Genomic DNA, 13,526 nt, shown 5'->3' with positions numbered 1-13,526 from the left:
ACAATCCCAAACTAGTTTATGTCTTAAAGATGCTGCATAACAAGTTTCATCTAATTTAATCAATATTTGTGACTTTTAGAGCGTAGACGTCAAATTGTTTACAGACGACAGACAGACAGACAGACAGACGACGGACACTGGGTGTCGACAAAAACTCAGCTGGACATAGTCCAGTTGAGTTTAAAAAAAGACTTTTACATGTTATTTTGGCTTTTAAAATTTTTATTCCAACTTGGCTTTTACTTGCTCAAGTCAGTGGGAAAAGTACATGTCATAGTATAACAGTAAAATGGTTTACACACTGTACTAATGTAGGCTTTTTTCCACTAACTTCTCTTAGAATTATGTTCATTGGTTCTATTATGAGGATAAAAGGGCATTCGTATAAATACTATCCATTAACGATATAATAATGTTTTTTTTCAATCCGAGTTATTATTTGCAGGTTTCCTTTTTTTGGAATGTCAAATCGAGGCTCACGAAAGCGTTAGGTAACAGAGTGTTGTAAAAAGGCAACAAAATGACAGTGGTACAACAGGCTGGACACTGTGACCAGCAAGGAAATCAATTAACAAGAAAAGAGTCTTTCCGTCTTCTACCGACTCCTCTCTGGCCTTGCCCCCCCAGCTCTCTCTGGGCTCTGTCCCGCAAATATTCCTACAGGTCGCACAAGATCTGCCTGCAACCCTCTTATGGTCAAACTGCCAAAATCAAGACTCTCTGCTCACCTTCACTCCTTCATTCCTCTTTTCTCCCGCCTCTGGAACAAACTCCCTCACTCTCTTCAATCCCACTCCACCCTCCAGGTCTTTAAAACAGCTGTTCACCACCATCTCTTATCTTCCCCCATCCAAAACCTTGATCTTTTCTACCCCTGCTAATTTCACCCCAATTCCACTTTTTTGAAATACCAACTTCTCTCCTGGAAGTCCTTGGTGTCCTTGGTGTCCTTGTGTTTTATACTTCTCCCTCCCCCCCCCACCCCCCTTCCCACGCCTCCTCCCCCCAAGCCCTCTCCCTTCCACACATCTCCCTGCTCTCAAATGTTGTGTTTGTGTGCTTCCCCTTCTCTCCCCATCTTGTTTTCCGCTCCCTCTTTTTATATATTTTGTTTGTCCGGTTGATTTGTTTGTGAAGTAAATGTTAGCTCTTTCACGAGCCTCGATTCAGTATACCAAAAAAAAAAAAAAAAAAAAAAAAAAAGGAGGAGGGAGGGGTGGGGGGATAACAGAATCATTTGCATTTGCTGGGTGGGGCTACGATGGCTGAGAGAGCAGAGGGAGCAAGACCGGAAAAGTCATTGACCTGTTTGCAATGCAAGAGCACGGGCCTTGCACGCCAGTTTTATCATAGGAAATGCCAATAATGTTGAGGGCTTTAGATTCCACAAAATCCGAGACGGGAATGCAATTCTGGGGCACCAGCCCATCGGAGCAAGTAGTCCATTGGGCCACGAGCAAAGGCCTTGTTCTGAATTTTCAAGGAATGACTTGGGAACGATGGAGGATACCATGCTCTCCTATCTGGTCTGCCCAAGTAAGGTCATGGCCGATATTGAGCCGGAGAAATCACAGACTGAACCTCCTCCAGTGCCTGAAAAATGGAAGTATATAGGTGGGCCAGTTTGACAATCCTTTCTCAGCAATACAGTTTGAGACTAAGATTCGCCAGGATTAAGAGAGGGGGTTTCCAAGTATCGGAGAGGTTGTTAAATAACATCAACAGTACAGATGAGGAACAAGACTGTGCCCAAGATTACCCTGTGGCACTCTACCCTCTCCCGGGAGAGGAGAGAGAGGAGAAGGTTTCATTGATAGCAAGTGTTAACTGTGCAAGTGGAGGAAGTCAGAATTCCAGGTGTGAAGGTGGCCTTGTATGCCACAGATCGCGAGCTTGTCAAGCACAGTAGAATGTTAGACTGTGTGAATGCCACAGATTTGTCCAAGTGTGACAGATTCAGTTTGCTCCCTTGGTAACAAACATGAAGTAGTAACAGTGGTAACAAACATTCTGCTCGCCTGGCTTTAACTGTAACAATTATCAAGTTATTTAAAATCGACACGATTGTAAATCCCACAATTAACGCACTTTTTGCAATGCTCCCGGTGATACACCGCCCCTTCTAACATCACAGCTTTATGCCATTTCTGCACCAATGAGTACAAATGAGGCTTTTTAAGAGGATTTTCTCTTTATTAACGGCAAAGACGAGTTTTGTGTGCTACAAAAACGCTTTGGTATAGTTAGTATGCTCTATGTGATATGGTTTATCTTGAAAACTCAAATTCATGTCATCCGAATATGAGTTAGAAGTTCTTTGCTGCACAAATACTCATAAAAGCTTTTGTGGTTTTTATTACGAACTGAGACAACACAATGAGATGCAAGCCAAAGTGGTCCCTGCAAACTCACAAATATGCAGTTGGCTCTCGTATTCTGTTGCTTTATTGACGCAATCCATCTATTTATGCACTCTGTATCCACAAGAAGCGAAGTTCGACTTTATCCCTACCTGTTGGGTGTTGCTTCAATCGGCACAATAACTTTCCGGCATGGTGTTGCATTCAACATCTTTATATGGACCCGGTAGTGCTCCCATGTGACCCACCGACTATTGATGCAGGTAACCCAGGTTCAAATCCGATATTCCATGTGTTTTTGCCCGTTATTGATTTGGATTGTTGTAATCCAAATAAAAGTACAATGAATGAATGAATGAATGATCGTTTTAAGGCCATTTTCCCCGCTAGAGCGGGGGTTAGCCTTGCGGGCCCCGTGACAATCATGGTTCCCTGTTTGAGGCAATGTTTTTATGGCCGGATGCCCTTCCTGACGCCAACCCTTGGTCACGCTCTTACGATGCGCAGGGATACGGTGTACCTATTCTAAACCGGGGTACACAATGTGATCATTCATCCCAGCAAGCTGGTACTCAATTTGCCGACCTCGGAAGGATGACAGGCTGAGTCAACCCCCCTGGCGTTAATTCAGCGATCGATCGGGATTCGAACCCAGGATCCTCGGATCCCAAGCCGGCACCCTAGCCGCTAAGCCAACACCAGGCTAAAATAAATAAAAGTACAATGACGTCGACTAATGTTTTTATCCTGCATCTGATTTGTCGATGAGCTCCCAAGCTCCTCGCCGGGGCTCGTATGACTTGCATTAAAAAAAGAAAAAAAGAAAAGGAAGGGTCCAGCAAAATGTCGACCAAAATTTGGCCATATGATGTATGTAGTGAAGCCTGCAGCAAGACCTCCAAAATATTTTAATTAATTATTCCTTTGATAAAACTACTACTGTTAAATAGTCCAGGAGGCTTCGTAATGCCAAACACAAAAGGAGCACACAAACTTTTCTTCAGCATCATTTTGTGATGTCTCTTCACTGGAACAACAGAGCCAAAAGATGGTTCAGAGTTAGTTTCATAGCTAATCGGTTTTACCATCGACTGGACCATTCAGAGGCAACACCTGCAGTTAAGAAAACATATGAAGCCAATTCTGAGTGCTTCATGCTGCATCTTACCATTGAGGTTTTTCAGGCTCACCAAAAGTGTGTCATTTCTAGCATCTTTCATTGTACGAGACATTAATAAGGCCTTCAATGAGTTTGGCTCTTTTGCATTCAGGCACATCATTTTAAAAGCACATTTTAAAGGGACCGAAGGATAAAAAGCAGAGCATAAATAAATCATACTTACAAAGTCCAACCTCTAAAGGGGGGAAAAAGGCTTCATGCAGAGTGCACAAGTGAAAAATACTAATGACTATAACGTGACTGCTTCAACTTAAATGGGTCTTTATGCTTTCACTTCATTTTATAGTTGTAAATAGAGGCCTGTGCTAGCAGGATGGCCTGGAGGTACGCACACTGGCCTCGGAGCTGTCTATCTTGCATTTGAATCTCAGCCCAGCGATGAAGAAAAATGTCATCCTGGTGTCTCAGCCAGGGTGAGGCATCAATGTGTGTGCGCCAACCCTCAGATGAACCTATCTGCCGGCATTATGTTGTGGACATTAAAGATCCCAAGGTCGGTCTCCTTTATCAAGAGTAGGAGAGCTATCCACAGCATATTCAATTGACTAACAGCTACCTGCGGAACATACACACACGGTAAAATGCTGTCCGTCTGTCCATCCATCCGCCTGTCTGTCGGTCCGTCTCCTCCATAACCCCAAAACCATGAAATCTAGCAACTCCAAGATCTGCATGCATACACCTGAACCTCCAACAGATTGCAAGGATGAAAAGTGTGTTTGGGTGTGTTACAACACCCTTTTTGAAAACGATTAACGAGGTGCTCATAAGAAAATACCCGATGTGGTGGCTTACCAATATGGCGGCCCGCCATCTTGGTCAGCCCACTGCACCTCGCTGGGTTCTTAAGCCGCCATTTTGTTTCGACCAACTCGAGCGTGCTTTGCCTTGGAAACACGATCGATAATTATCATTACATAATTAAAGCATATCATCAAAATCTGGTTTTGGATATGAGGATTGGATGCTGTAGAATAAATAATCTCCAAATCTGGAGTGAAATCTGACAAAATTTACCATATCTTGCGATTTTTATAACCAAGTGTATATATGCATTTACTTAAGCAAGGCTGTGAATCTCATTCTGGGGTTAGTTTTTTAAAATTTAACTTAATAATCACTTTTAACTTAATTCATACTTCCATGGGAACTGCTCGGAGATGAAAACGTTTTTAGCAAAGAACACTTTTTTCGAAGTTGGGACTGCTGTTCGGGTCAATTCTGCAGTTGGAATTTTGAGGATTGGTTCATATTAAGAGTTTGTGGAGCTTATCCCATTGTGGTTTTTAACAACAACAACAACAACAACAACAACATGCATTTTAAGGCCATTTTCCCTGCTAGAGCGGGGGTTAGCCTTGCGGTCCCCATGACAATCTTCTCCATTTTGCCCTATTTTCTGCATCTCTCCTTGTTAACCCCCTTGCCCGCATTTCTTCTTCCACCATCTTTAGCCAAGTCTTTCTCGGTCTTCCCCGTCCTCTACTTCCTTCTACATTAACTTCCATCACTCTTCTCAACCAGTCACTTTCATCCTTCCTCAACACATGACCAAACCATCTCAACCTGGTCCTCTTCACAGCATCAATCACAGGCAATATTCCCATCATCTTTCGCAATTCATCATTTGTCTTCCACTCTCTCAACGATACTCCACACATCCATCGAACCATTCGCATTTCCACCCTTTCCAGCCTTCGTTGCTGCTCTACGTTCATTACCCATGTCTCGCTCCCATAAATCATAACACTTCTCACACATGCAGCATACACCTTTCCCTTCAGCGACACTCTCCTCCTCATCAGCACGCCACTCAGTTCCCGAAACTTCTTCCATGCACATCTCACTCGAGCAACCGTTGCCGAGTCTGATCCACCTTCTCCATTCAGCATGTCTCCGAGGTAGCAAAATGTTTTCACACCTTCCAGCTTCATGCCGTCTCCAAGATCCAACTCAACATTTCCTCCATCTGCAGCTCCCTCTGTGCACACCTTACATTTGAATGTAGCTGCCACACTGGTAAATGACCCTCTCAGACCACTACATTTTTGATGAACCCACTCAGTGCACATTGTACATTGAATGGAGTTCACTCCGACACCCTTCCTGCACACAGCACACGGCCACTTCCCAGTTCTTTCCACCTCACCACATGCTTTACCACTTGCCATCACCTTCGTCTTTCCGATATTCACCTTCACACCTTTTGTCTCCATACATTCCTTCCACTTGTTCATCTTTTCCTTCAGTCCATCCATACTTTCCGCAATGTATGGGAGTTTTTGTAGAGAGGTTTTGAGGATTGGTTCATATTAAGAGTTTGTGGAGCTTATCACATTGTGGTTTTTAACAACAACATGTATTTTAAGGCCATTTTCCCTGCTAGAGCGGGGGTTAGCCTTGCGGTTCCCATGACAATCTTCTCCATTTTGCCCTATTTTCTGCATCTCTCCTTGTTAACCCCCTTGCCCGCATTTCTTCATCCAGCATCTTTAGCCAAGTCTTTCTCGGTCTTCCCCGTCCTCTACTTCCTTCTACATTAATTTCCATCACTCTTCTCAACCAGTCACTTTCATCCTTCCTCAACACATGACCAAACCATCTCAACCTGTTCCTCTTCACAGCATCAATAAATAATCTCCAAATCTGGAGTGAAATCTGACAAAATTTACCATATCTTGCGATTTTTATAACCAAGTGTATATATGCATTTACTTAAGCAAGGCTGTGAATCTCATTCTGGGGTTAGTTTTTAAAAATTTAACTTAATAATCACTTTTAACTTAATTCATACTTCCATGGGAACTGCTCGGAGATGAAAACGTTTTTAGCAAAGAACACTTTTTTCGAAGTTGGGACTGCTGTTCGGGTCAATTCTGCAGTTGGAATTTTGAGGATTGGTTCATATTAAGAGTTTGTGGAGCTTATCCCATTGTGGTTTTTAACCATGTCCGGAAATTAAATAAAGGTGTCAGCACCACCCGGTGAAGTCTGGAGAGTTGTATGGGGGTGGAGGTAGGAGTGGGAGGGGGTTTGGAGGGAGAGTTGTATGAGGGTGGACTGGGGGACACAGACGGACACACACACACACACACACACACACACACACACACACACACACACACACACACACACACACAAAAAGACTTAGGGAAGTTACGAGGGGCGGCAATTTGACATCTCGCCCCGAGCGTCATTTTTCCTCGATACATCACTACTGTTTACTTGCGATCTGTTTTTTTAATTCCCTCAAGATGATGGACCCAGATTGCATATATCATATTCCCGTCAGGAAGCGACTCATTATTACCCGGCAACGCCGGGTACTTTTGCTAGTATTTATAGAAAAATAACCCAACAAATCCATAACATTACTTTTCAGCGAATACATAGGTGCATTACTAAAATTAACGCTGGGTTGTTGGAAGTAAATAAAATGTTTCTGGAATATAAAAGCAATGCAAAAGTACTTACTTTTTCCACATGTGAAATTTGCATTTATGTTTATTTAAATTATACAATGGACTACAAAATGTAAATGTTTCATGATATTTGTTATACTAGGGCATGCCCGTACTATATATATATCTAAAATTATATCCCCCCCCCTCTATTTACATGAAATGGTTTGGTCCATTCGCAAAGCCAAAGCGAACGGCTTGCGAGTACGGTGACAATCCCCCCCCTCTATTTACATGAAATGGTTTGGTCCAAAGCGAACGGCTTGCGAGTACGGTGACAATCCCCCCCCTCTATTTACATGAAATGGTTTGGTCCAAAGCGAACGGCTTGCGAGTACGGTGACAATCCCCCCCTCTATTTACATGAAATGGTTTGGTCCAAAGCGAACGGCTTGCGGAGTTTGGTAAAGAAATCGCCATAGCTCGGTAACTACTTGTCCGATTAATATGAAACCTTGAAAAGGCACATCCTCGGGTCCCCAGCAATATACCTGGCAAGTTTCAAGTATATCGGACCCGTGGTTGTCGAGAAACAGCGGTCACAGACAAACACACAGACATACACACATACACACACACACACACACACACACACACAGAGATTACTGGAATTATAGATAGACTAGGGCATGCCCGTACTATATCTATATCTAAAATTATATCCCCCCCCTCTATTTACATGAAATGGTTTGGTCCAAAGCGAACGGCTTGCGAGTACGGTGACAATCCCCCCCCTCTATTTACATGAAATGGTTTGGTCCAAAGCGAACGGCTTGCGGAGTTTGGTAAAGAAATCGCCATAGCATGCACAAACGCGCAGGAAAGCGAAAGAATCGCAAATTAGTTTTAATTAGTTTTAAAACATCGTTTAACGCCAACATAGCGGCAACATAGTTTGCCAACGTGAAATAAATGAATACGCTCTCAAATGTGCCGTCCGAGGCAGAGTCTGTTCGCCACGTTCGGCACACGTGATAGCTCGCTGCTCTCTGATTGGTTGAATCGTTTTTTGGACATAGCTCGGTAACTACTTGTCCGATTAATATGAAACCTTGAAAAGGCACATCCTCGGGTCCCCAGCAATATACCTGGCAAGTTTAAAGTATATCGGACCCGTGGTTGTCGAGAAACAGCGGTCACAGACAAACATACAAACATACAAACATACACACAGAGATTACTGGAATTATAGATAGATTATATCATCTTTATCTGTCAATATTGTTGAAATGAAGATCAAATAGCTGTATGTTGAAATATGTTGAAAAAGTCAAAACTTTACATGGGGTGTACTTACTTTTTCACGTGACTGTATGTATATTTTGGTCCAGTTTCTCAATGGTAAAGAATCACTTAAATTCTTCTATCTAGATACAGATCTTCACCAAAATTGAATCACTTATTCCTTGTCACTCACCCAACCTGTCCACCAAGTTATGTCCGAATCCACAGTGTATATGTGCGTGTGCGTGTGTGTGTGTGTATATATATATACATATACTGTGTATATAATGTATAATAAAAAACCACCCACCCACCCCAACAAACCTAAAAATAGATGAAACCAAAATTTTGTTTTCCAACAATTCTTGAGTGTATTATTTCCACAGCTTAACACAAGATAGTATTACTACGACCTTCATCTTATGTATTTTTCATACGAGAAGTGTCTTCAGTTTAGTTTTAGACAAAATACAGTTAACGTAGAGTCACAGCTATACCAGGGTAACAGTTGCACACAATGCAGTAAATGAGGACATGTGACTATGGCATCTTATCTTGGACTCCTTGTTCTAGCTATTAAACAGCCACACTATGGTTACCAAGTAACATAATGGAGGTATATTATAAACCCATTTGAATATAATAATAAAAAAAATAACCACATTTAGAGGCCATTTTTCCCCGCAAAGCGGGGGTTGGCCTTTTTCGGGAACCGTGGTTGTTGTTGTTTTTCGGTTCCCTTTTTGAAGCAATGTTTTACGGCCGGATGCCCTTCCTGACGCCAACCCTTTTTGCCGCCTTTAACGACAAACAGGGAATTACCAGTGAACTGGTACTCAATTAGCCGACCTCGGAAGGATGACAGGCTGAGTCAACCCCCCTGGCGTTAATTCAGCGATTGACCGGGATTCGAACCCAGGATCCTAGGATCCTAAGCCGGCACCCTAGCCACTAGCCCAACACCAGGGAATATGAAGGTGCCCATTATGTGCAGAGCTTATTATACAACTGTTGGTTACAATTGGTGATGCAACAGCCACCGTCACATGATGTGGAGGTTAATCAGTATGAATAAATGTCTGAGGATAAAAGGAGCATTCATTAACATTTCATAAAGTACATCCAAGACTGCAACAAGACGCAAAAAACCCCAAAAAAACAAAAAACAAAGAACAAAATTTAAATCAAATAATCTGCTGGAGCAGAATATTCAAGATTCAATACTTTCTTACCACATCAATTGACAGTTGTTTGGAAATTGAGGTAGTGTGCTCTTAAAGACAAAAAAAACCATACATTAATGGGGCATGGTAAATATTCAGTGGTCATAGTATACATTTCAAGGTGTGTATAAAAGCATTTTAAATGGCCTGTAGCTAAAGTGCCAAGTGCATTATAAGCTCATGAGTAGTAATAGGAGTGGAACTGTGCATTCAGAATGCGGATGGCAGTAGCATAGGTGCCGTTCCTGAACCTAGAGGTTCTGACCTTGAGGTCAGAAAGGATGAATGAAAGGGCCAACCAGGCAGAAGCAGAAGGCAAGTGGAGGCAAGAAGTGTAGGCAGAAGCAAGTGCCAACCTATTTGGTGTTCATGTATGAGCACCTGCCTCAGGATGACATACTCAAGTTCACATCTGAAAACTTTTGATTTAGCTGCTGCCTCGTTTAAGTTTTTGACAATGAAAAAAAAGAAAAAAGAAAAAAGAAAACTTCCATGTCCTTGCACAATATCTTCCATGAGCAGTTTTAAAATAGCAAGAAATGACCTTGCCACCTATGAATTTCCAAGACATTTGAGGATGACAATTTTCAGAAAGGCCAAAAAAAAATCAGACCAATCAGGTCAATTTCGTTTTAAAAACTAGAGAGTTCATAGAACAACTTACCCCACGTAGTATTGAGAAAAAGGACACGGGAAGGGTCTTTTAAACCCTTGCTTTGCGTTTGAGCACAATCGATATGTCTTTCGAGCCACGATTTTGTCTGAATCCCGATATTCCCCAACGCAGGAGTGGAAAATATTTGATCGATTGAGATGTTGTAAAATGGCGTAATATTTAATATCTGGAGGTTTTGAAATAACATCACACAAAATTTCATCCACATCCGTCCACAACCTTTTGAGATATCTTGTTCACAAACAGAAAGACAAACAGACGGGTGAAAGCATAACCTCCCCCCACCTTAGGTGGCAGAGGTAATTAAATGAATACCCACCATAAATATATCAAAACAGAAGAAAAACTAGAACCGCACTCGGTAGAGCCTCTACCGGGCTGAATAGTTTAAGTTTAGTATCTCACTGACAGACCAGATCTGGATTCGGACCTGAACCAAAATCTAATCGGCTTGTTCTTGTCACCTAACCAACTCATCCACCAGGTTTAGTCATAACTTGTCCATAACCTTTTTTAATAACATGTTATATATCGCTTTTCGCCTGATCTCTCAATGGTGAAGAATCACTTAAAAATTAAATAATTCTCGTATCTGAATCCATTTTCGGATCTTCACCAAAATCGAATTGATTTGTCCTTGTCAAACACACACCCAACCGGTCCACCAAGTTTCGTCCAAATCCGTCAATAACTTTTTGAGATATCGTGCTATATATCGTTTTTGGCATGCTATATATCGTTATCCCAATGGTGAAGAGGCACTTTTAAAATTCTACTATCCGGATCCGGATCTCCACCAAGATCTAATCATTTCGTCCTTGTCACATATGCTACCTCGACGCCAAATTTCGTTTGAATCCGTCCACAACTTTTTGAGATATCATGTCACAGACAAACAGGGGTGAAAACATAACCTCCATCCACCTTCGGTGACGGAGGTAATAGATGAGTACAATAATGTACTCACTCATTCCTGTACTCGCCAACATAAAAGATTGTGTGTGGAGGCTTGGAGATGTGTGGGTGGGGAGCTAAAGTAATGGAGTGGCATGACCTCTTACCATGACTGCTTGATGGAGTCAATTCAGGTCATTTTCCACTTGCATTGTTGGGTTTGGGGAAAAAATTTACGAAAATTACTCACAAAGTTACTTGATAGTTGATACCCAAAGTAAAGTAAGTACACTGTGCAGATTTTAAATTTTTTTAACGTTTAACGGCACCCCACCAATTTAATGGATGTTAATGTTAATTTGCAATGAGTTCTGTATTGTATTCATAACCTTCACTTTACAATGGAATAATCCCCTTCTTCCGTTTTCACCATCGTGCAGCACTTACGCTACTCCTTCTGCGTATCAGCGAAAATACATGGCATATAGTGAAAAGTGTTCCTTACTTTATTCATTGCGAATCAGCAAAAATGTGTTAACCGGGAATGTGTGTATCATGAAGTGTGTGCATTATACATATATAATGATGTGCTGCAACAACTGGCAGACAAAATAAAATACCACTCTTTTCATATATGACATCAAACACGCTCGTCCCACAAAATTATGACGTCATGTGCGCGCACACTCTTGGATCGCTGGTAAAAACAAACAAACGAATTATTCAGGAGCAGTTCGTGTACCTGCACTGCCTGGTCCACTCGTTATACAAGGTGGTGCCACATTTCATTGTCAATTCTCAAATGCCTAAGGGATTGGCACAAAAACTTGTGATTGGCACAAAAAACACTTGCAAAGACAAGACAGTGCCACCGCATCAGTCAAGCGGGACAGACAAAGTGGACCAATTGCTTAACTCTGCTCCCGCTTTGCACAATGTGTGTACTAACAATTTGGGAGTTCAGTATCTACAATGCAGGTGCAGCCTTATCAACAACATTCTCAAACCAGCCTGCAAAGCAAAGTTCACAAAGAAGAAATTTCTATAAAGAAAAAAAAAAGGTATTCTGAAAAAAATTCCATACAGAAGGGCCCCAACAACCAACCCCTCATGGAAAAGAGATTTCTTCTTACTGTTATCGTATATGGGTGGGAAGTTGGCGATTGAGTTATGGGTGTAGTGCAGGTGTGGTAGGTGAAACGACCTCTTCCGGCGTCTGTACCCAGCCCGCTCTGTAGTCCAGTGTTAATATCCAAGGCATTCCAAGCTGACCCAGTAGGATAAAAAGGCCATCCAAGACAGCCGCAGAGCATTTATACATTCAGTATACAGACAAGGTTGTTTATAAGAATTACGTCACATGTAAATTACTCACTTTCCTCACACACACAGTCTATCTTTGTAATCTCGAAAGGTTATCCTGATCTCACGATGGTTTACAGAGTTGGCGAGAAAATGTTCTCTATTGTGCATAACGTTTTCAGCAGAAAATGGAGGGCAAAGGTAAACTGCATAGTTTTAAAGACTGTCATTTGCACATTTGACTGCAAGACAGGAATTTCAACCCTTTTGGGGCATCATAACAACAAAAACACGACCCATGGCAGAGTGATGAAATTTGGGAATGCGATGATGACATTTCCTTTCGCAATCCTGGCTAAGAAATCGACCCGACCCTGGTGGGTAGGCCGGGCGGAAAGCCTGGATATCCATGTATGTACAGTATAGATGCTCCATCCAGGGAGGCCTCTTTGGACGTCAATGTGGAATATAAACTTGCCCTTATGGCAAAAAGCCCCGCGCATCGTAAGACCAAGGGTTGGTGTCAGGAAGGGCATCCGGCCATAAAAACATTGCCTCAAACAGGGAACCATGATTGTCATGGGGCCCGCAAGGTTAACCCCCGCTCTAGCGGGGAAAATGGCCTTGAAACGATCATTCATTCATTCATATTCCTTATGGCAAAGAGCTTTGAAATGGAACAAAACTCATATTTCAAAAACAGAAAATCACAAGATAAAATAAATCAAAATGTGCACTTCACATCAATCAATTTTGAAGAAGAAAAATGCACCACAAAACGACAAATTCCCCAGTAATTTAAGTAAGCCAAATTTCCCAGGAAGCCAAATCTCAACCAGGAATGGCAGAAATAATTCAGCAAACTATTAAAAAAAGAAAGTGTAGTTTCAGTTTCCCTATTAAATCTAAGAAAAGCATGAGGCCACTCTTTCCATTTATTTAAACCAAAAACAAGATGAAATTGAAGGTAGATGCGTTTTGTTGTTTTGAAAGGTGGCCAGAAGCTGGTAGGTACACAAGCATCAAATGAAGAGAGATAAATCTGCCCTAACACGGGAAATCTGTTCCATAAATGAGAGAATAGACAGGTGAAAGAATGGAAGAGCACATTAAGTTTGTAAGGCCAAGAAACACTTTGAACGTTTCAAGAAAAAAAACAAAAGAACACGATGGTGAACACTACTGTGGGCGTGGCGGCAGGCTCCA

At 41.9% G+C, this 13,526-nt stretch overlaps 1 protein-coding gene across 7 annotated transcripts in view; it reads right to left on the bottom strand.

Annotated features, from left to right (window-relative positions):
* The window catches only part of CTBP1 (C-terminal binding protein 1), a 372,662-nt gene that overhangs the window by 179,313 nt on the left and 179,823 nt on the right, over positions 1-13,526 (bottom strand). The window contains exon 1 of one of the 7 annotated variants that reach the window (XM_068106034.2): positions 4,336-4,369. The exons of the other annotated variants lie outside the window; for them this stretch is intronic. Coding sequence (XP_067962135.1) covers positions 4,336-4,354 — 19 coding nt within the window. The 5' untranslated portion in view covers positions 4,355-4,369. Of the gene's footprint in view, positions 1-4,335; positions 4,370-13,526 lie in introns of those variants that run through there. 7 annotated transcript variants of the gene reach the window in all.

Source organism: Myxine glutinosa, chromosome 2 (genome assembly GCF_964187855.1).
Source record: "Myxine glutinosa chromosome 2, kmMyxGlut1.1, whole genome shotgun sequence".
NCBI lineage: Eukaryota > Metazoa > Chordata > Myxini > Myxiniformes > Myxinidae > Myxine > Myxine glutinosa.
The sequence above is the reverse complement of the archived record's forward strand: the minus strand, read 5'-3'. Positions and strand labels throughout refer to the sequence as shown.